General features: G+C 41.6%; 1 protein-coding gene across 18 annotated transcripts in view; it reads left to right on the forward strand.

Moving 5' to 3' along the window:
• Positions 1-25,034, forward strand: part of LOC125451742 (focal adhesion kinase 1) — a 481,699-nt gene that overhangs the window by 294,320 nt on the left and 162,345 nt on the right. For all 18 annotated transcript variants that reach the window (XM_059646207.1, XM_059646206.1, XM_059646200.1 and 15 more), the window contains 4 exons: positions 8,469-8,609; positions 10,802-10,879; positions 21,020-21,127; positions 21,717-21,834. In XM_059646207.1, the coding sequence (XP_059502190.1) occupies positions 8,469-8,609; positions 10,802-10,879; positions 21,020-21,127; positions 21,717-21,834 (445 nt within the window). The remainder of the gene's footprint in view (positions 1-8,468; positions 8,610-10,801; positions 10,880-21,019; positions 21,128-21,716; positions 21,835-25,034) is intronic.

The raw sequence follows: 25,034 nt of genomic DNA on the forward strand, positions 1-25,034 counted from the left end.
AAAAGAGTACCAAAGGCCAAAGAAATTTTCCTTATCTTAAATACATGAGCCCTTACTCATCAAAAACAATATTTACTTTCTTCCAGAAGAGGAAGTGTCCTTTCCATATGCATTGTGTTAAAAATACCTCGGGTTATTATTTGCTTCAATTGATTAATCTCTGACTATTCTAAACTCTAGTGAATGCAAGCCTAGCCTAGCCTATCCAACCCTTCTTCATAAGACAACCCACCCATTCCTTGTATTGATCCTGTAAACTTTCTTTGAAATACTTCCAATGCATTTGCTTCTTTCCTTTAATAAAGAGACCAATTATGTAACAGAGTGCTCTAGATGAGGCCACACCAAAGCCTTGTATAACTGGAGCAATATCTGTGTAACTATGAACAGAGAGCAGTACAGCATCAAAACAGGCCCTTCAACCTATCATGCCTGTGCCTACCTCCATGATGCCATTCTAAATTAATCCCACCTCGCTGCATATGGTCTGTATCGCACTATTCTATGTCTGTTCATGTGCCTCTTAAACATTGCCATTGTCTCTACTTCTACTACCTCCCCTGGCAACATGTTCCATGTACCTACCATCATTTGTGTAAACAAAATTCTCCTCGCACGTGGCCTTTAAACTTTTCCCCTCTCACTTTAAATCTATGCCAGTATGGTTTGACATTTCCACCCTGGAAAAAAGACTTCAACTATCTACCCTATCTATCCCTGTCATAATTTATGTATACTTCTATCAGGTCACCCCTCAGCTTCTGATACTGTAGCAAAAATAATCCTTGTACAACCTTTTCTTACAGCTAATACACTCCAATCCAATCAGTATCCTGGTAAACCTCTTCTGCAACCTCTCCAAAGCCTTCATATCCTTCCTATAGTGTGGTGACCAGAACTGCCAAATGTGGCCTAAACAAAGTTTTATGCAAATGCAACACGACTTGCTAACTTTTATACTTAATTCCCTGACTGATGAAGTTAAGTGTATGCTGTATGCCTTCTTTACCACTTTATCCATTAGTTTTGCTAGTTTCAGGGAGCGGTGTACGTGCAACTCAGTGCTCTGAAGGGCCCTGCAGTTTACTGTATACTTACTTCTTGCATTTGACTTCCCAATATGTATCACCCCACACTTGTGCAGATTAAACTCCACCTTCCATTTCTCTGCCCAATTTTCCAACCGATCTGTATCAAGCTGTATCCTTTGATAACTCGTTATCCTTGCTATCCACAAGTCTGCCAATTTTCATATCATCTGCCAACTTACTAATCAGGCTACCTAAATTTTCATCCACATCATTTACAAATGTTGATAACAACAACGGTCCCAGCACTGATCCTTGTAGAACATACTGGTCACAGATCTCCAGTGAGAAAAACACTTTCCACAACTACGCTTTTTTTCTGTTACCAAGCCAATATTGTATCCGATTTACTAACTCAGCATGGATCAACCATTTGACTTAAATTTCTGCACAAGCCTACCATAGTCATATACTTTAGTAAAGTCCATGTAGATGACATCCACTGTACTGCCCTCATCAGTCATCTTTGTAACTTCCTTAAAAAACTCAATCAAGTTTGTGAGACAAGACTTAAAGCCATGCTGATTATCCCAAATAAGTCCAATCATCTTGAAGTAAAGTGAGTAAATCCTGTCCCTAAGACTATTCCCTAGTAATTTTCCTACCACTGATATAAAGCTCACCAGCCTATAGTTTCCTGGAATATCCCTATTACCCTTCTGAAACAAAGGAACAGCATTGGCTATTCTTCTGTCTTCTGGGATCTCAGCTGTGGCTAAAGAGGATACAGAGATCTCTGTGAAGGCCCCAGCAACTTCCTCCCTTGCTTCCTGTAATAGATCCCATCAGGTTCTGGGGATTTATCTACCTTCCCCGATACCACCACGTTCTTAATATCGACATGCCCCTCTCTAATCTTACCATCATCCGTTCTTGCTAAATATCAATGGAAAGTACTGGTTAGCACTGCTGCCTCACAGCTCCAGGGCCCTGGGTTCAATTCCAGCCTTCGGTGACTGTGTGGAGTTTGCACATTCTCCCTGTGTCTGCGTGGGTTTCCTCTGAGTGCGCTGGGTGCTCCAGTTTCCTCCCACAGTCCCAAGATGTGCAGGCTAGGTGGGTTGGCTATTCTAAATTGCCCATAGTGCCCATGTTTAGGTTAGGTGGGTTAGACATGGGAAATATAGGGGAATGGAGCTGGGTGGGATGCTCTTCAGAGGGGCAGCGTGGACTTGTTGGGCCAAATGGGCTGTTTCCATACTGTAGGGTTTCAATGAAATTCTATTAAATGAAATTTCTGTAAAATAAACACCTCACCCACTGCCTCTGGTTCCATGTATAAGTTCCCTCCTTTGTCCTTGAGTGGACCTACCCTTCCTCTAGCTACCCTCTTACTCCTAATATAAAATACCTTGAGACTGTTCTTGCCAAGAGTACTTCATGGCCCCTTTTACCCCTCCTAATTCTTGTTTAAGTTCTTTTCTGCTTCCTTTATACTCCTCGAGGGCTTTGTTTAATTTCAGTTTCCTAAACTTTATATATGCTTCCTTTTTCTTTTTGTCAAACCTTTCAATAATTCTTGTCATCCAAGGTTCCTAAATCCTCCCATCCGTATCTTGCATCTCGACATGCTGTTGATTCTTGAATCTCTAGGTGCAGTCCCTCTTTCTGAACTCTGATTAACTGGTCTTTAAAAGACTCTCACATGTCTGACATGGATTTATCCCCAAACAATTGACCTGAATCTAATTTCCACAGTTCCTGCCTAATGGTGTTGTAATTAGACTTCCCCTAATTTAGCACTTTCACCCAAGGACTAGTCTTATTCTCATCCATAACTAGCTTAAAGCTTACAAAATTATGATCAATGTTTCCAAAATACTCCTCCTCTGAAATTTCAATCTGCTAGCAGACCCCATTCCCCAATACAAAGTCTAGTGCAGCACTTTCCTTGGTTAGTCTATCAGAAATAACAGAAATTGCTGGAGAAAGTCAGCAGATCTGGCAGCATCTGTGAGAAGAAAGCAGAGTTATCATTTCAAGTCCATTCCCACACATACTGGATCTTAAACAAAATTATCATAAACAGTTAGGTCTGTGACAATTGGACTTGGTCGACAGTGACATCATTACTGTGCTACTCAAGGTGAGAGGCATTGAAGTACTTCACCCACATAAGATTCTGTAATCTTGATTCAGTGCTGTTTTAAATTGTGCTGTAAGTTATAGGCTATAGCTTGGAAAGTTTGTTTCGGTAGCATGGGTTATAATTGTTTCATTATAACATTTCAGAATGTCAATTCTTCCACTTGCAAAACACAGTTTGTCCTCAGTAATTAACATTTGTAAGCAGAAAGAGGAACACTTGAAAATGGATCACATTGTTAAATCGCATAAATTGTTAAATGAAATAAATGGAAAAGCTGATACAAGTTACTTGGAACTAGCTTGGAATGGAGCTTCAGTGATCCGCACCACAGGCCTGTGGAACAGAAATAGACAACGACATTGTAATCTTGTAATCTTTCATTACTGTGATAATCCCAACAAATCAAATCCATTCACAGTCATTGGGTATTTTTGTCAATTCTTCATCCATTCCATCAGATTACCAATATTGCCACCATATGTTGAATAGAGAAGCCGTTTATAAAAACCTTTCCAATAGGCCAGTTGTCAGGAGCTATCAGGGTATTCTAATCCAACAATCTGATGACTGCCCTTAAAATCATCATCTCCTGATATTCTTTTACCCTGTCCATGACCCCTTTGTCCTTGCAAATTACCATACCATTTCCAACCTCCCCTTTCATGATGTTGCCCCCCCCCCCTCCCCACCGCCCATCTATTGCCCACCTCAATATTTAAACCTTTTCAGGTTTCTTCCCTCTTTATCGCTGCTGAAACTACCCTGATCAAAGTCATATATATCAGTTTATGTGGCCGTGACTACGAAATATACTATATCTGCTTTTCCAACCAGATCTATTTACCTTCTGTTCAAATGATTCTTTTCTGTTATCCAGCTAAGTGACTCTGCAATATCTAGTTGTTGCCTGAGAATCTTTTTCTGTTCCCATGCTTCTTTCTGGAGGACTCCAAGTACTCATCCACTTTAATTTACATGCTTCCTTTTGCTGCCACCTGATGAACAATGCATCATCCTGTTCCACACATACCTGCTCCACCAACAACATCCAGTGCTACCTCATCACCATTGCTGTCAACCCCTCTATTCATTGCATTTATACTGTGAGACTGCTTGCCGACCTCAAGTCCTGGATGAGGCAAAATTCCTTTCAGCAATGGAAAGGCTAAAGTTATTTTAGCTTCTATCTGAAAATTTATTCTCTAGTAATTCTCTATTCTCTAGATGCAATCCCGCTTCCTAATCACTGGCTAAACTCAAGCAAATTGTTTGCACCCTTGATTGATCTTAAACTGAAGCTTCTCATACAATATCCTTTCCAACATCAAGACAGTCCGCTTACATCTCCATAACATAGCCACTTTCTGCCCTTGCCTCAATTTGTCTCTTCGCAAAGCCCTCATCCATATTACTATGTTAAGACTGAACTATTTCAATACTCTCCTGACGAGCTTCTCATAGCTCATTGAAAGTCCTGATGTCCATTTACGAATCTGCAGCATGTCCTGTTCATTCATCAGCCCTGTGCTTGCTGGTCTACGTTGATTGCCAGTCCAACAATATCTCTATTTTGAAAATATTAATTTTTGTGTTAAAATCTATGGCCTTGTGCCGCCTTAGTTCTTTAACTGAGTATTGCACTGTAGTGTATACATTTTTCAATTCTCCTGCCTGCCTACCTACCTTCATCCCGCATTTGATAATAAGTCTTGAGTAGACCCACCCCCCTGCCCCCTAAACCATCTGTCTCCTCCCTGAAACAGCATTCAACGTGTAATTTCTCCAAAACATTTTGTTTCTCTATGGTATAATCTTATTTGGGTCAATGTCAGTTTTTGGTAAGTATAGTTGCTGAAATCTCTCATTGTGGTTTACTGCTTAAATGAACGATGCAAATTTTTGCTTCATTGCTGCACTGGGATGGTATGCCAGGTTTACGTTGCTTCTCAATTCTTGATAGAGATTTACTGGCTGTGAAGCTATTTACTGCCTCTCAGTGGTACCATCACTATGCCTGACTCATCCATTTTGGTTTTGCTTTCTAATTAGGGGATCCACTTTCCTTTGTTTCTTATTGCTTATTAAGCGTACTATACCTGAAAAATGTTATCTGTTTTTTGTTTTGGGTCCTGATAGTTTCTTTGAGGTGCTTTCTTTTGAGTAAGGATTGTATTTTCCTTTGTAGGTCCTTTGCAATTCGTTAACATTTTCATATTCTGTAATCAGAGTTCTAACTCCATTTACTTTGTACTTCCACACTTGTGTAGTTTTCAGGTTTTTCTTCCATATTAACAGTTATAATTTTATCACTATGCTGAAATATGATTCTGAATATAATTTAAAATTATTTATTATTAGTACAACTCTTCAATTAATTTGTGAATTATCTATTTCTTATGTTAAACATCTTCCAGTTTGGTTGACATGGCATACTTTAAAATAGTCTTTTTCATGTTTGTGTATAATTGTAAATAAATGCCAGTAATTTTATTAATGAGAAACAATTGACATATTTTTGGTGGCTATTTTTATGTAAATTTACAGACATCTGAACAAATTCAAAATAGAGGAAATTACAGTGGCATGGCAGTGAGCTGGCTATGATAAATTGGAGATTGTTACTTAAAGGAATGATAATAGATAGGCAATGGAAAGCACTTGATGAGCGCAAGGAGGAACTGCAGCAATTGTTCGTTCTTGACTGTTGCAAAAAGAAAAAGGAAAAGGTGGCCTGGCTGAAGCTAATGTAGGGATAATATTAGGTCCAGGAAAGGGGCATACAATTTGGCCAAAAAGGCTGCAGACCTGAGAATTCAACAAAGAAGGACAATGGAATTGATTAAGTGGCAGAGAGGAATAGAGTGCGAAAGTAAACTTGCAGGGAACATACAGACTAATTGTAAAGCTTCTGTAGGTATACGAAGAGAAAGGTTCAGTGAAAACAAATGTAGATTCCTTACAAACAGAATCAGAGAGTTTATAGTGAGGAACAAAGAGATGACAGATAAACCTTGTAAACATAATTAAATACAGACCTTTGTTCTTCCTTCACAAAGGAGGACACTAACTAATAATACATTGCAAAAATTTTGGTACCACAGGGTCTGGTGAGAAGGAAGAACTAAAGGAAGTCAATGTTAGTAGGGAAATAGTGTTCGAAATTGATATTATTAAAGGCAGTTAAATTCCAAGGGCCCGGTAATCTGCCTCCCAGTGTAAGTAAGGGAGTGAGTTCAGAAATAGCAAATGTATTAGTGGTCATCCTCTAAGATTGTATAGTCTTTATATCAGTTCCTATTCATTGGAGGGTAGCTGATGCAACACCAGTATTTGAGTAATGATGTAGAAAGAAAACAGGAAATGAAAGACCAGTTAGCCTGACATCAATAGTAGGGAAAAGGCTGAAGTCCATTATAAAAGATGTAATAGCACAGCATCTGGAAAACAGTGACCAGAATGGTCAGAATGAGCATGGATTTTTTTTGAGGAGGTAATCATATTTGATAAATCTACTAGAATTTTTCAAAGATGTAAGTAGTACAGTTGGTAAGGGCAAGCCAATGGATTTGGTTTACTTGGACTTCCAGGGTGCTTTCAGTAGGGTCCCACAGAAGAAGTTATCCTGTGAAGTTAAAGTGCATGAGATCGGAAGTTGTGTGCTGACATGGATTGAAAACTGGTTGGTAGACAGGAAACAAAGAGTGGGAAAAGCAGGTCTTTTTCTGAGTGTTAGGCTGTGATGAGTGAGGCATTGCAGGAAGCAATGCTTGGACCCCAGCTATTAACAACATACCAATGACTTAGATGAGGGAAGTAAATATCTTCAGACATGGAGATAACACAATGCTGGTTGGGAACATGAACTTTGAGGAGGATGCAGAAATGCTTCAGCATGATTTGAACAACTTGAGTGAATGAGTAAATGCATGGCTGATGAAGTATAGTATGGGTAAACGTGAGATTAAGCACTTTGGTAACACAAATAGGCAAGCAGATTATGATCTAAATGGCGATAGATTAGGAAAGGGGGTGGTGTACCATGATCTGGGTGTCCTTGTATGCCAGAAACTGGAAGAAAGCATGCAGGTGGAGCAGACAGTGAAGTAAATGATGTGTTGATCTTCATAGCAAGAGAATTTGAGTATTGGGGTAGGGATGTCTTTCTGCAGTTATGCAGTGCCTTGGTGAGATCACTCCTGGAATATTATGCACAGTTTTGGTCTCCATATCTGAGGAAGTATGTTCTAGATATGTAGGGTGTACAATGAATGTTTACCAAGCCAATTCATTGGATGGAAGGACTGATGTTTGAAGAGAAGTTGAATCGGCTAGGATTATATTTGCTGGAGTTCAGGAGAATGAGGGAGTCATCTTGGATAAACCTGTAAAATTTGAACCAGACAGGAGAAATGCAGGATGGATGTCTCCAGTGACCAGGAATCCAGTACCAAGGGGTCAGTCTAAGAATATGAGGTTGGCTATTTAGGACTGAGATGAGGAGAAATTTCACATAGAGAGTTGTGAGCCTGTAGAATTCTGTGCCATAGGAAGCAGTTGAGCCAAAAATTGAACGTTTTCATAGAATCCCTGCAGTGTAGAAACAGGCCATTCAGCCAACAAGTTCACACAAACTCTGAAGAGCATCCCATTTAGACTTAGCCCCACCCCAACCCTGTCCCTGCAACCCACGCGGCTAATCCACCTCACCTACACATCCCTCGACACGATGGGCAATTTAGCACAGCCAGTCCACACAGTTTACACACCGCAGACAGAGGGAGAATTATGCAAACTTAACAGCCACCTGAGCTGTGTTTAACCCGGGTCCCTGGCTCTGTGAGGCACAATGCTAACCACTGACCCACGAGGCCCTTCCAAGAAGGAGTTTCAAGAAAGAGTTAGATATAATCTATAAGAGCTAAAGAGATCAAAAGAAATGGAGAGAAAGCGGAAAGAGTAAACTGAGTTTCATGATCAGCCATAATCATATTGAATCTTGGAACGGGCTCGAAAGGCTGATGTCCTACCCCTGCTCCTGTTTTCATGTTTTAATGACATGGTTGAAGGTACAGGTCAAGTTGCCAGTACCATTAAATGAACTGCAGTAATAGGACCAAATAGTAGCTATGATTTCATCATTAGCTGAAATTCCTTTCTCATGATAATATAGCGTAAATGATGGCAATAAAATTTTTAAATAAAAAACTATGTAAGTAGCTAAGCATTTGAGCTGGACAAATTAAACCTAGATTTTTCCTATCAATCTTAACGATTTCTAATTTCTATTTTAGGCCAAAACACTGAGGAAATTGATACAACAATCTTTTCGACAGTTTGCTAATTTGAATGAAGAGCAAAGTGTTCTGAAATTCTTTGAGATTCTGTCTCCAGTTTACAGATTTGACAAGGAGTGCTTCAAGTGTGCCCTTGGGGTAAGTTTTTACAATGATGCTTTGACAGTTTGTCAAAAAGGACCAACTTGTTAAAATTAATTGTTTTCTGTTATCTCATGCAAGTATAGATGTAGACTTCCAGTATAGCAGAAGACTGATTTGGCAGCATTTTACTGCCAAATATGTATTCACCTTCAAATTTTTCATTCTTTATGTGTGTATGGTATTTATACTGCTTTTGCTAGTGCTATTTTGGGTAAATTCTTCACTTTCACAAATTTGTTGTGAGGAAGAAAGTGCCTGCTCCATGTATATAAACTTAATTTGCCCAAACTATATATTGTGGAATGCTGTTAATAAGATGCAGCTTACAAAGTGCATAAACTAAATCTTATTTGTGAAACAATGAGACAATAATTCTTCAATAAAAGTTGAACTGTTAAATCTACAATCTTTGTCTAAAAAATTCCTGTGTCTCCCGTACATATAAATTCCACCGTCTCCATGGTCATCATCAAGCCTTCTTCAACAGTGAATAATTGATCAATTTTCTTCCATCACATTTCCTCAGAACTGTCAGTTCTAGGAAGGGTCAGTCGACCTGAAATGCCAACTCTCTTTCTCTCCATTGATGCTGCCAGCCCTGCTGAGCTTTTCCAGCAACTTCAGTATTTGTAACTTCCTCTGGACCTCACTTCTTCAGTGTCTGTTTGAAAGCAAAAATAATCTATATGTGGAAAATAGGAACAGGAATAGGTTATTTAGCTTCCTCCACCATTCACTATGATCATGGCATTAACTGTATTCAGTTTCCCTGCAGCATATTGGGGCGGCACGGTGGCACAGTGGTTAGCACTGCTGCCTCACAGCGCCAGGGTCCCATGTTCAATTCCAGTCTCGGACGACTGTCTGTGTGGAGTCTGCATATTCACCCCTTGTCTGCATGGGTTTCCTCTGGGTGCTCTGGTTACCTCCCATAGTCCAAAGATGTGCAAGTTAGATGGATTGGCCATGCTAAATTGCCCATAGTGTTCAGGGAGGTGTAGATTAGGTAGGTTATAGGGGGATGGGTCTGGATAGGGTGCTCTGTGGTTCGGTATGGACTTGTTGGGCCAGAGGGCCTGTTTCCACACAGTAGGGATTCTATTTTCTGCAGTACCCTATCTATTAGTGTTTAAGTTGCTAACTCTTGTTAGGACCTCTACACCTGATTTTTTTTTTGTTGTCTGTTGTGAAGACAGGCACAGTATGTTTGTTTAATATCTAGATAATTTCTTTCTTCCCCATTAGAATTCTTTCTCTCTGACTCTGAGGGATCTACATTTACTATGCCATGTTCGTTCTTCCCACAAACTTGCAGAACCCCTTAATATCTGCTTTTTTATGTTTCTTGCTGATTAATACAATTTTTTTGCTCAGTTCTTCCTGGTTTCCAAGTCTCTCTCAATCTTAATACTAATCTTGGCAATACTGTAAGCCTCTTCATTTGAAAACTGGACTATAGAAATCTTCTCTGGAAAATGGAATTCATCAGTGAAAACATCTGATACACAAATGTCATAATTGGGCAAAATTGTAGACCGAACAAGATTTAAAAGGAAAGATATGTGTCTAAATTTCTGACGTAAATAAAAGACTGCTATTTTGATTTGTTACTAGTAGGCATGGCACTGATCAAAATTTATTGCCTGCTTGATATTTCTCTCTTAAAATTTCACTGACACCTTCCTTGCATGTAGTTATAGCACAGTAGCCCTAGAGCATTTAGGATGAGATTATTGCAAGAAATATTTATAATAATAATGAACAATGAGTTTGAGTGAAGCATATAGTTAGGTCATGGAGATCAGTTACAGTGAACATCTTTTAATGCTTTTCATTAAATTTTAAAGTAGCAGTCCCTTCTGTTAAATACCATTTCTCCAGATTTTAAAATAACGGAACAGTTTATTTCTAAGTGTTAGAACAATGTAGATATGGATAAAGAAGGATTGGCGAGTTCATTGGTAAAATAAATTCTATTTTGAAAATTTGTCCCACACTTCTAACTTGACATGAAATTTCAATAAAGTTAGAGTAGATGGCTGCCATTACAATTGTTCAATATTTTTCAGCATGTATGGTTTATTTTGTATTTAAAGCGTTTAATTCATTCGTACGTGTACAGTTTAAAGCAAAATTGATTGCATTCTTCAATTCCTGTGTTTCATGTTTATTTTCAATCTTAACAGTCAAGCTGGATAATTTCAGTGGAGTTAGCAATTGGACCTGAAGAAGGTATCAGTTATCTTACAGACAAAGGCTCTATGGTATGTAATTTTGCAGCATTTATCTCACCAAAATAATCTATAAACATTTTTAGCTATCCCCTCAGCAAAATGAAATTGCAATATTTAAAGTTAATATTTACCTTAAAAAACATGGAAATGGCAGCCAGAGATAATGGGAACTGCAGATGCTGGAGAATTCCAAGATAATAAAATGTGAGGCTGGATGAACACGGCAGGCCAAGCAGCATCTCAGGAGCACAAAAGCTGACGTTTCGGGCCTAGACCCTTCATCAGAGAGGGGGATGGGGAGAGGGAACTGGAATAAATAGGGAGAGAGGGGGAGGCGGACCGAAGATGGAGAGTAAAGAAGATAGGTGGAGAGAGTATAGGTGGGGAGGTAGGGAGGGGATAGGTCAGTCCAGGGAAGACGGACAGGTCAAGGAGGTGGGATGAGGTTAGTAGGTAGCTGGGGGTGCGGCTTGGGGTGGGAGGAAGGGATGGGTGAGAGGAAGAACCGGTTAGGGAGGCAGAGACAGGTTGGACTGGTTTTGGGATGCAGTGGGTGGGGGGGAAGAGGTGGGCTGGTTGTGTGGTGCAGTGGGGGGAGGGGATGAACTAGGCTGGTTTAGGGATGCAGTAGGGGAAGGGGAGATTTTGAAACTGGTGAAGTCCACATTGATACCATATGGCTGCAGGGTTCCCAGGCGGAATATGAGTTGCTGTTCCTGCAACCTTCGGGTGGCATCATTGTGGCAGTGCAGGAGGCCCATGATGGACATGTCATCTAGAGAATGGGAGGGGGAGTGGAAATGGTTTGCGACTGGGAGGTGCAGTTGTTTGTTGCGAACTGAGCGGAGGTGTTCTGCAAAGCGGTCCCCAAGCCTCCGCTTGGTTTCCCCAATGTAGAGGAAGCCGCACCGGGTACAGTGGATGCAGTATACCACATTGGCAGATGTGCAGGTGAACCTCTGCTTAATGTGGAATGTCATCTTGGGGCCTGGGATAGGGGTGAGGGAGGAGGTGTGGGGACAAGTGTAGCATTTCCTGCGGTTGCAGGGGAAGGTGCCGGGTGTGGTGGGGTTGGAGGGCAGTGTGGAGCGAACAAGGGAGTCACGGAGAGAGTGGTCTCTCCGGAAAGCAGACAGGGGTGGGGATGGAAAAATGTCTTGGGTGGTGGGGTCGGATTGTAAATGGCAGAAGTGTCGGAGGATGATGCGTTGTATCCGGAGGTTGGTAGGGTGGTGTGTGAGGACGAGGGGGATCCTCTTGGGGCGGTTGTGGCGGGGGCGGGGTGTGAGGGATGTGTTGCGGGAAATATGGGAGACGCGGTCAAGGGCGTTCTCGATCTGTGGGGGGAAAGTTGCGGTCCTTAAAGAACTTGGACATCTGGGATGTGCGGGAGTGGAATGTCTTATCGAGAGGCAGCCAGGCACTTTTGATGAAGGCAAATAATATCTGACAAACTGGAATGGGTTCTCACAGTTAACAAACAGAGGACTTTATTTTTATTGTCCATCTCTAATTCCAGCTGAATTGAATGGCTTGCTTGGCTATGTCTGAGGGCAGTTAAGAGTGAACGAATTGATGTGGTCTCGAGTCACACGTAAGGATGGCAGATTTCCTTCCCTACAGGATGTTTGTGAATGAGATGGGGTTTTACCACAGATGACAATGGTTTCATAGTCACAATTAGAGACTTTTCTCAGATATATTAAATGAATTTAAGGTCTGCCTGCTGCCACTGTGACACTTCAAACAGTTTTTCAAGAGCGTTAGTCTAAACATGTCAGTTGCTAGTCAACTGACGTTACTACTACACCTCCCTAAAACCTCCCCCACCGCACATCTCTCCGGGACCCATTCCCACCAAACCCTCTCCAGCCACACAAGCGATTCACAGCCACATCTTGTTTAAACCCAAACCCACGTATGTGTAGGTGTGCAAATTTAAATGGTGCATAGTGTTCATACGCTGGTGTCAGTTAATGCAGCCACTTAATACACTGTGTCAGTATAATGACATTTGTTCAGCATGTCGGCATTGCGGCTCAGTGGGTAGAGCTGCTGCCTCACGGCGCCAGGGTCCTGGCTTCGGTTCCACCCCCAGGCGACTGTCTGTTTAGAGTTAGCAAATTCTCCCTGTGTCTACGTGAGTTTCCTCCGGTGTCCTCCCACGGTCCAAAGATGTGCAGGCTAGGTGGATTGGCCATGCTGAATTGCCCATAATGTTGCGGGATATGTGGATTGGGTGGGTTGTAGGGGGGTGGGTTTGGGTGGATGCTCCGTGGGTTGGTGTGAACTTGTCAGGCCGAAGGGCCTGTTTCCACGCTCTGGGGATTCTATGATCTATGATCTTAAAAAAAAGAAATGCAGTTGACATGTATTTGCACTTTCAAACGTTGTTTGATAAAGTGCTACATGACAGACTTGTTCGAAGGCTTGTACTGATATATACGAACAACATGGACCTAAGTATAAGGGTTGTTTTCCAAAAGGCTAGTTGTTGAAAGTCAGGACCGCAGCCAATCTTCACACGTTTTTATACTTAGTTTCAGTTACCTATTGCAAGCATGTATCTTCTAACCTAACCTGCCAATCAACTACACCAGTTACTTAATTCCAAAGTTTGCAAGTAACAGAAACGTTCTATTTTTGTGACTGTTCCATCTGGTGGTGTGCTCTGGACAACATCACCTTTCCAAACTGCTTTAATCTGCCAGGGCTAGGTGATTCTGTTTGATGTGTGGTCAGCAAAATGTCTCTTTAATGCACTTGAATCCTTTAATTCACTCAGCTTTGCCAAATTAAAGTAACACCCAGGTTTCCACTCAAACTTATTTGCCGAAGACCAAATATAAAATCTCCCATGAATTAGCATAATCAAGCACTATTTTAAATGATTATTAACAGGATCACCATCAGTGGGGCCTAAAGGATGTAGAGAATTTAATCAATTTTCATAACATATGTGTTGAAACAAGTCTACACCAAAGAAACAGAATGTTCAGTGCTTTTATTCTGCTGCTGGTTACAGAACCTTTATATCACAGGAAGACTAACTGATTAACTTTTTGAGATGTGATAGATTGAATTTGGTGTAATTCTACTTCTAATTGACCTATTCAAACAAGTTATGACATTCCTCTGTGGCAGGTGGGACCTAGACCTACTGGCCCACAGGTAGGAACACCACCACAGTGCCACATGACGCATAGAGGGAATTGGTAATTGCATTTGCAGGACATTAATAATGAATTAATGCATTGTACCTGTGCATCTGAAATTCTGTGCTCTTTATGATGACTATTTCCCGCTTAACCCTGCCCTGTTCTCCCATGCACACATACACTGCACTCATTCATAAGGCATCAGCGAATACGGGACATGACGAGCTGGAAATGTGGTCAGTTTTCTGGATGGGGTAACTTGAGTTAGTACTAGCCAGCAGTAACCTGAGCATTATAGTTCTGGATCTAATGCATCCAAGCTTTAAATTCTTCATTTTCTTAATTTCTGCAACTTGAGTCAATTCTTCCCATGTGGGCAAAATCATATACCAAAGCTTCTGACCGAAATAATATTTCTGTCACATTAACCAGTGCAATACAGAAAATATCACTTCATGAGAGTCAATACCATAGTCCCCTCTGTATCCTATTTTGTCATAATTTGATTCAATAAGTATAATGCTTAAAGCATTTTTAAAAAATTGTTCCCATTTATAGTCCACTACTTCGTTGTACAGATGTTTGCTGTGGTCACTTTGTGTATAAGGCCTGAATATTTCCTGTAAGCTCCTCTTAGCTGGAGGGTCTGAGCTGTGTTTCCCTTGGAGTGAAATTTAAAAGGAGTAGGGTAGATAGGAAGGCACTTATTCCAGCAAATACGGACAAACTCGCTGTTGTCCTACCTGACCAGAGTGCTGTTCTCTCATTAGGAGAGTTGAGTGGTAGTAGTTTAACCAATGCATCACCACACATCAGGGAAATCCTTTATGGTGGCTTTGCCACTCATCAGGTGATTCAAGAGGTTGAGAAGGAGAGTCCCTCGCAATAGCTTCAGCCAGTGTGGGAATGGACTGACCCCGTAATTGTAGTGAGAGTAAATCATCAGGGGCTGTAGATTTAAGACAAATGGTAGAAGGCTAAGTGGAGAGTTGAGGAGAATTTTAATCATTCAAAAGGTGTGTTTGCCCATAGCTCTCTGATTGTGGTGAAAAAAACACGAGACACTTGCCTTTAGCATTGATTACAAAACCAGGGAAGCCCAGTTGGAGTTGTACAGAACTTTAGTAAGACCACAGCTAGAGAATTGTGTGCAGTTGTGGAAGGGTACTTCAGGGGTGCAGAGCAAATTCACCAGGATGCTTCCTGGGCTGGAAAATTTATGTTACAATGAAAGGTTGGATGGCCTAGATTGTTTTCTTTGGGTCAGAAAAAACTGAGGGGGATCCAATTAAAGATTGCAAGATTATGAGGCTCATGGATAGAGTAGATAAGGAGCAGCTGTTCCACTTAGTTGAAGGGTCAGTCGTGAGGGAACACAGGTTCAAGGTGAGGAGCAGGTGGTTTAGGATGGATGTGAGGAGAAATCCTCTTACTCGGAGGGTGTGATAGCATGGAATGTGGTACCTGAGAGGATGGTGGAGGTGAATTGCCTCACATCCTTTAAGAAATACCTGGATGAGTACTTGGCATGCCGTAATGTTCAAGGCTGTGGATCAAGTGCTGGTACGTGGGATTAGGTTAAAAGTCTGGTGCTTCTCGATAGGCCAAAGGGCCTTTTCTGCACTGTATGATTCTGTGATTCATGAGGTGGAGAAAGTCGGAAACTCACTGCCTGGAAGGCTGGTTGAGTCAGAAACCGTTGTAAACATTAAAACAGTATTCAGATATTTATTTATGTTGCTGTAGCCTTCAGGGCTTTGGCCAAGAGCTGGGTCAATTGGTCAGATCTTTGTTGACCACTGTGGACATGATGGAATGAATAGCCGCCTCCTGTTCTATAAATTTCATTGTGTCTGTATGTTTACTGCACTAATAGTGTTATTCAGAAATCACAGGTAGTATTGCTCATGTCAACAGCTTATTTATAGCAACAACTGCAATTCCAAATGCAACCACACAACTCTGAGAGATAACACAGCACGGAGCTGGAGGAACAGAGCAGGTCAGGCAGCATCGGAGAAGCAGGAAAGCTGATGTTTTAGCTCGGAGTCAGCTTTCCTGCTCCTCTGCCGCCTGACCTGCTCTTTTCCTCCAGCTCCACACTTGTTATCTCTGAATCCAGCATCAGCAGTTCTTGCTATCTGAGTGACGCACAGCTGTGATACTTGTTTGGAGTGCCACCTTGTGGGTCATTTTATTTATGGTTACAAAAAATGTTGCTGTAATACAACTGCCCAGATTAAAGCAACTCAAATACAAAAGCAGAATTCTGCAGATGCTGGAAATTTGAATTGAGAAAATAAAAAACTGGAGTAACTCAATAGGACAAGCAGTATCTGTTAACAAGGAAAACAGAGTTAATGTTTCAGGTGGATGACACTTCATTGAGTCATACAGCCATTGAAACAGATCCCTTGGTCCCCTGGTCCATGCTGACCAAGTTTCCCAAACTAACTGATCTGTTTTCTTGTTCAACTTGAAGGAATTTCTTTAAGAAGAGAGGTTTAGATTCTTTCACCACGACGTGCACTGATTTCCCCCAGCTCTGCTGTTTAGTAAAAGACTGGTCAATTTTAATTACAGTGCTAGTTGCAGCAGTGTGATGTTATATCGTTTTTAGGAAGTGAATTTAATTCCTTGTTAGCTTCTTATGAAAGTGCACTTAAACCTTTTAACCTGTTGTTTCCAGTCAGGGAGATCCCTGTCCTTGACCCTCACCTGTTGATAATAAGATGACTGGCTGTTTGTGCAATAAACTCACTGCAAGAAGAATACCTTAACCAGTTACCAAAGCTAATAAGTTGTATTCGGATGCACTCCAGCACATATTAGATAGTATCTTCTTTTCGTTTGTAAGTTCCCTGAAATGGAGAAAAGTACCACTGTAATTTATTGAAATGAAATTGTTCTTCTTGTAAGGCTGTGACCATGATTTCTTTGCATACATTTTTACTGCAGTGCATTGCCTACCATGTTTTAAGGTTGCTTTTTCAACTGTTTATTGAATAAAACTGTCATCTATTGTAAGATAATTGAAGTTTAGGTTGCAAACTGTGTCATTTACTATGGCTGCCCAGTTTTAAATAAAAGGCTGGACTTAATTCTCCTTCACTGTTGAATTTGAAGTTGGTAGTGCTTCTTAAATCCAGTGGATCTCTTGCCCTTGTTAGACCTGTGCCAGGGCAGGGATAATGTTGAGTGGCGAAACTACTTGGGAGCCAAGTGAGGTTGTTAATTGGTTAAATAATACCCATTTAAGAATCTTGTCACACCATCATTAGGAATTAACTGACCACAGAAAAGGCCCACGCTATTTGTTCAGCTGGCACAACACATATTCAAATCCTTATCATGTCCTCAACCTTCCCGTAGCTAATCATTTTAGCACAGCATCCTGCTGACATGCCCACTTGTCTGTCCTTGGCATGCTGTAATGCTCCAGCAAATCACAGCGAAAACTGGCAGAGCAACATCTCATCTTTAGACTCGAGGCACTTTACAACCTTCTGGACTTAATATTGAGTTGAACACCTTCAAACTGTGAACCCGTTCCTTCCCTTTCTTTTAGCTTTGCTTGTTACATTCCCTATCACCATGTCATTTCTCCCCTCCCCCGCACTACAATGGGACAGTTTGCTCTTTGCATCTGGCAGTTAGACACATCATTATTCTGCCATTCTTACATTCAAGTCACTTAATCTGTGCTATCAACTTCCTTTCTCCCCAAGGACTCCAACTCTCCACCCCCAAAACTATTGCATAAATGATGCTCCTGCACACTTTACTTCAACTCTGATGAAGAGTCATCCAGATTCGAGACATTAGCTTGCTGCTCTCGAGGAATACTCCCTGTCCCGCTGTGATCTCTAGCGTTTGCTTGTTTTCAGTACAGATTCCAGTATCTGCGGTAATTTGCTCCTACTTTATCTAATGTTGCATTACCTCTGTCCAGATCTACTGATCTCTGACTGTCCAGAGTTTATCTCAGGCTAGAATTCTTTATCCAGAGTGAAGAAATCATTCCTCCAGCCTATTTCCACATAACTGGTAGTCAAAGTGTGTCGGCACATCCTTCCTTAGATATGGGGCTCAAAACTGCTTGCAGTATTCTGAATGTGGTCTGACCAGAGCCTTAGATAGCCTCGGCGGTATTTAGAGTCATCGGGCCATAGACTCATACAGCATGGAAACAGCCCTTTGGTCCAACTTGTCCACACCATCCAGACATCCCAATCTGACCTCGTCCCATTTGCCAGCATTATGCCCGTTACCTGCTTTGTATTTTAGCCCTTTTGAAATGAATGTTAACATTGCGCTTGCCTTTCTAACTGCCACCTGAACCTGCATGTTAAGCTTAAGAGACTCTTGTGTCACTTTGTACTTCAGATTTTGGAAGCCTTTCCCCATTTAGAAAGTAACCTGCTTCTCTCTTCATCCCACCAAAGTATGTAACCTCACATTTTCCAATATTGTATTCCATCTGCCACTTCTTTGCCCACTTTCCTAACCTGCCCAAGCACTTTTGTAGCCTCCCCACTTTCTCAACTACCTGTCCCTCCATCTTTGTGTCTTCTGCAAATTTAGCAACAGTATCCTCAGTTCCTTCATCCAGATCGTTAACATATGATGTGAATAGTTGTGGCCCCAAACTGACCCCTGCAGAACTCCACTAGTCACTGGCTGCCATCCTGAAAAATAACTCTTTATCCCCACTCTGTGCCTTCTGCCAGTCAGCCAGTCCTCTGTCCCTGCCAATTCTTTGCCTCAACTCCATGGGCTGTTATTTTATTTAGCAGCCTTCTGTGCAGCACCTTGTCAAAGGCCTTCTGAAAATCCAAATAGGTCACATCGGCTGGCTGTCCTTTGTCTAGCTCTTTTATTACACCCTCAGAATTGTAACAGACTGTCAGGTGTGACCTGCCCTTGACCAAACTGTGCTAACTCAGCCCTGTTTTACCACGCAGTCTCAAGTACTCTGCAATCTTATCTTTAATTGACTCTAAAATCTTATCAGCTACTGATGTTAGGTCAGTTCCCTGTCATCTGCCTCCCACCATTCTCAAACAGGCCATTTTCCAGTTCTTTAGGTCTCTCCTGACTCCACTGATTCCTGAAGGATCATCACCAATGTCTCTACAAACTCCTCAGCTATCTTCTTCAGAACTCTGGGTGTAGTCTATCTAGTTTGGGTGATGCAGCCACCTTCAAACATCTTTCAGCTTCCCCAGCACATTCTCCTTACTGTAGCCACTAGACTCGCCTCTTCCCCCAACTCTGATGTTCTGGCATGCTTCTGGTATTATGCACCATGAAGACTGATGCAAAATACCCATTCAGTTCCTCTGTCATTTCTTTGTTCCTCATTATTACTACTTCAGCCTCAATTTGCTGCAGTCACTCTTGCCTCTTTCCTATCTTTCATACGTAACTTAAAAAAAATTCTTGCAGTCTTCTTTTATATTACTTGCTAGTTAGCCTCATTTCATCTTCTCCCCTAGATTTCTTTTTTAAGGATCCTCTGTTGGTTTTTAAAGGTGTCCCAATCCTCTTCTAGTTTCCTACTAGTTTTCAGCACTGTATGCTTTTTCTTTCGCTTTTATATACTGCCTTTGAGTTCCATAGTTACTCATAGTTGCTTCGTCCTCTCCTTAGTATGTTTCTTCATGTTTGGGATTAATTTCCACTGTGTCTCCTGAGTTACTCACAGGAAGTCCTGCCATCCCTACTCCACTGTCTTCTCTACTAGGGTCCCCTTCCAATCAACTCTGGCCATCTCCTTTCTGATGTCTTTAGGATTACTTTCACTCGGTTGTAATACTGATACATCTAATTCCATCTTCTCCCTCTCCTAATTTATCCTGAATTTGATCATATTATGGCCAATGTCCCTTTGCAGGTTCTTTCACCTGAAACTCCCTAATTAAATCTGCCTTATTACACATCATAAAACACAGGATTGTCTGTTCCCCGGTGGGCTGTATCACAAACTGTTCCAAAAAAACCATCTCATATATATTCCACAAATTCTTTTTCTCTGGATCCTCTACCTACCTGAATTTCCCAGTACACCTTCATATGGGAGTCCCCCATGATTATTGTAGTAAGTTCTTTCTTACTTGCCTTTTCTCTCTTCTGATTTAATTTCTGCCCCACATCCTAATTACTGCTAGGAGGCCTTCACGTAACTCCCATTAGGGTCTTTTATCTTTTGTTTTTTGATTCAATTTCATTTACTAAACAAGGCAACCTGCCCATGTGCCTGTCCTTTCAATTGGACAGATATGCTTGAATGTTTAGTTCCCAGCTCTGATCCTCTTCTTGCCACATCAGTTTCAATCTGTGCTGTAAGCTCATTTGCCTTGTTGTGCCTGCTGTGTTCATTTAAGTTTATTTACCTTCGGTCCTGCATTGACTGACCTAGCATGATTCAGGTGGAGCTTGTCCTGTTGGTCCAGCTCCGTCCTTCCCCAGTACTAGTGCCAATGTTCCATGAATTCAAACCAGTTTCTCCGACACAGGTCTTTGGGCCATATCTTTATCTCTTTAATCTATTGACTCTGTGCAAGTTACCCCGTGGCTCAGGTAGTAATCTAGAGAATGTTTCATGTTTGGTTCTAAGTTTTAATTTAGCCCCTAGCTGCTCATATTCTCTGAGCAGAACCTCTTTCCTGTTACTACCGAAATCGTTGGTACCCACATAGACCACGACAGTTGGATCTTTCCTGTCCCACTCCAAGCTCCTCTGTAGTGGCTATGGAAGCAGGGCAGAGGCTGGGAATATTGCAGCGAGTAACTCACCACCTGACTCTCAAAAGCTTGTCTTCTCATCATATTTGAAAGCTGCCTACATTTGCTATTCCAGCTTTTTAAAAACCTGATAAATTTATCCCAAAAAGGATGATATGAAAGCTTTGACATTTTTTTTGGTTCAGGTGAAAGGACACACTACAGCTAAGTCTTTTATTAATCTTCCGATCTTTTTTAAAAAAAGAACATTTTTCTCCTTTTACAGCCAACTCACCTGGCTAATTTTAACCAGGTACAGACCATTCAGTATTCAAACAGTGATGACAAAGACAGAAAAGGAACTTTGCAGTTAAAAGTATCTGGAGCAGCAGAGGTAAGCTCCAACACCAATTTTGAGAATGACAACCATCTTGAACATTTTTTTTGTGATTTCTGTTTCTTATTCATTGTGGTATAATTTCAGATCTGTAGGTCAAACCACCTCAGTGCTTGCCCAATTTGTATTCCATCAAGCATCTGCAAGTAAAATACATATGCTGTGTCAGCAGAACTTGTCAGATTTCCAGAGCTAGTTGATGCAGTAATCTGCTGGACAATTTATTCGAGGTCCACAAGATTGACTTCATTCATATTTTTACTATATTTTTGCATAGGCAAAAGTGATCTTGGAGATTTCTTTTTCTATTGAATTTCTTTTTATAATTTATTTGCATCGTAAAATAAGCCTGAAAATTAGTTTTTATGTTATACTTGCCATTTGTTACACCACTGAACCTGAGTTGTCAATGAGTAGTATACACAAAGCACACACTCCAGTTGGACAGGTCTCACCTGACTTGCTGTTTGCGATGATGTATTCTGGTCTTGACACTGGATATCTTGTCTAGAATGAGACTAAATGCCCTGATGAGAACTGACAGCTGGGACAAGTTATGTCAATAATGTTACGTTCTTATTTTCAGCCCTTGACAATAACAACTCCATCACTGAACATTGCAGAGAACATGGCAGACTTAATAGATGGTTATTGTCGCCTAGTGAATGGCATCATGCAGTCATTTATTATTAGATCCCAGAAAGGTAGGTTTAAGTTCTTACAAACATTTTGTCTTTTGAACGACTACTAACATGCTAACTGGCAGCTGTATTTTAGATTTTGATGAGGTGCGACCAACTCTAATAGTTAGCGTCTGTTCCTTCTCATGAAAGTTTGAAGTTGAACACCACCTGTTTCACAGAAGTGTACATTTGACCAGAAATACGTTTCACTAAAAGTATTCAATACGTCTATCTCTACAAAGTCTGCTTTCCAAATTATCTGCTTTTGCTACTTGTATTGAATTCCAGATAAACAAATGATTCTGTCATATTTAAGCAGCACAATGATGGTCATAGTTGCTGCCAATTCCAGTGCCATTGACATCGCAGCTGCCAATTTGCAGCTTGTAACACAGCCTAGTCAGGATAACTATTTGATAGAGGGAGAGAAGACAGCATGTTTATATTGTTGTTATGTATTTCAGCCTTTTCCCTAATAGTTTCACAACCTATGAGTTGCCTTACTTGAACTTTTGTATAACCGTTATTGAAGTCGTTATATGGGAGTGAGTAAATTGCGCACAAGGTACATAGCAAAAATAACAAGTAAACAATTGACCTATTTCAGACTATTGATAAGAATGGCTTAATCATTGATAGTTGAAAAAATTGTATTTCAGTGGTTGGTGAACAGTGTAAATGGCAATGCAGCAAGTTGGTTGCAAAGTATCTGAATTGCAACCTCTCCACTTGGGCTTTTGGCCATGCCACAATATTAAAGCCAGAACTCTCTTCAGTGAGCATTACTTAATAAGGTGGTGGTGAACTGTCAACTTGAATTGGTCCAGTCCATATGGTGTCAATACATGCACAATGTTATTAGATAGTTCCAGGACCTGTGTAGTTAATGGCTGGACCCTGAACAGCATTGATGTACAGAGGGATCTTGTTATTCAAGTTCATTGCTCCCTGAAAGTGGCCATGCATGTATAAAGGGTTGTGAAGGTGTATAGTGCGCTTGCCTTTATTGGTCGGGAAATTGAGTACAAGAGTCAGGATCTCATGTTGCAGCTTTACATACATTACAGGAAGGGTGTAGAGGCTTTGAAGAGGGTGCATAAGAAGTTTGCCAGGTTGCTGCGTGGACTAGAGGGTATGATCCAAAAGGAAAGGATAGAAAAACTCGGTTTGTTTTCTCTGGAGCATTGGATGTTGAGGGGAGACTTGATAGAGGTCTATAAACTTATGAGATGCATACATAGGGCTGATGCTCAATCTTTTTCCCAGAGTTGAAGTGCCTAAAACTAGGGAGCGTGCATTTAAGGTGTGAGGGGTCCCCATTTGGGAGTGTACTGCCATCCTACTCCCAATTCCTGCGCCACATCTGCTCCCAAGATGGGCGTTCCACTCCCAAACATCCCAAATGTCCAATTATTTCAAGGACCACAACTTTCCTCCTTCAGCGGTCAAAAATGCTCTCGTCCACATCTCTTATGTTTCCCGCACCTGTGCCCTCACATCCCCTCCCCTTAACAAAAACAAAGACAGAATTCCCTTTGTCTTCACATATCACCCCATTAACCTCTGGATACAACGCATCATTCTCCACCACTTTTGCCACTTGCAATCCAACCCCATAACCAAAGGTATATTTCCCTTCCCACCCCTATCTGCCTTCCATAAGGATCGCTCTTTCCGTGAATCCCATGTCCTCTCCACACTCCCCACTAGCCTCACTACACCCGGCAGCTTTCCCTGCAACCATAGGAGGTGCTACACCCTACACCGTCACTACCACCCCCCCCCCCCCCCCCCCCCACCCCCACCCCCCAAATCTCCACCCAGGGCAACAAATAAACCTTTCACATCAGACAGCGATTCACTTGCACATCCAACAATGTGGTCTGAGATAGCAGGAACTGCCAATGCTAGAGATCCTGAGATAACAAGACGTAGAGCTGGATGAACACAGCAGGCCAAACAGCATCAGAGGAGCAGGAATTCTGATGTTTCAGGTCTGGAACCTTCTTCAGAACCGAAGGGTCCAGATCCGAAACGTCAGCTTTCCTGCTGGTCGTCTGTGTTCATCCAGCTCTACACCTTGTTATTGTCAATGGGGTCTATTGCATCTGCTGTTCCTGCCACACCGGTGAGACCAAGCAAAGGCTTAGAGATCGCTTTGTAGAGCATCTGTGTGATGCTCGCAACAAGCAACAACACCTTCCAACTGCAAACCATTTCATCTCCTCCTCCCACTCCCTGGGCAACAAGTCCATCCTGGGCCTCCACCAATGCCACAATGACACCACCTGGAAACTGCAGGAGCAGGACCTCATATTCTGACTTGGGAGCCTACAACCCAATGGCCTCAATGTGGACTTTACCAGTTTTGAAAACTCCCCTCCCCCGGCCTCATCCCATGACCAGTCCTCCCTGTCATCCCTGCCTCAACCTGACCCAACCTGACCATCTTCTCTCCCACCTGTCAGCTCCTCCCACCTCACTGACCAATTCCCACCTGACAACATGCACTCACCTATCACCATCCCTCCTACCTTCCCCAGTCTCACCCTTCCTTTTTCTCTATTTATTTCCGAGCTCCCTTTCCCCCTCCCCCACTTCTGAAGAAATGTCCTGACCCGAAATGCCAACTTTCCTGCTCTTCTGATGCTGTCTGGCCTGCTGCGCTCCTCCAGCTCCACACTGTGTTATCTCTGCAGGATCGGCAGTTCTTACTCTCTTTGGCACCTGTTTCTTTATCATCTGTTTCTTTATTGTCACTGTGTCGAGGTCCTGAAACTTCCTTCCGAACAGTACTTAGGTGTATACCTCAGGCATACTCACTGCAGCAGTTCAGAAATGTGGTTGACTACCTTTTCAAAGACAATTTGGACTGGCGTTGATAGAAATGTCTCATCCCCTGAATAACTAAACAAAATTAAAATACCTTAATGGGATTCCTGTACTTGTGGTTTGTAGTTGGGGTGACTTTATTCATTTTACAAATTCTGATTCAAATTTTGTACAAAATGAAAGAATAAATACCAACTTAGAGACATGCAGATTGTAATTTGAAGACTAAAATACACAGAACAGCAAGTCTGCTGACAGTTTGAGGCAAAATGGGTTCAGTTGGTCTCCAGACCTAATTAGGAGAGCCAATATTTGCAATTACTGCAATTATTTGCAAGCAGTTAGTCTTTTCTGTTCCTCTGAAGTTTTGAAGTTATACCATCAATCTT

Source organism: Stegostoma tigrinum, chromosome 5 (genome assembly GCF_030684315.1).
Source record: "Stegostoma tigrinum isolate sSteTig4 chromosome 5, sSteTig4.hap1, whole genome shotgun sequence".
Classification (NCBI taxonomy): domain Eukaryota; kingdom Metazoa; phylum Chordata; class Chondrichthyes; order Orectolobiformes; family Stegostomatidae; genus Stegostoma; species Stegostoma tigrinum.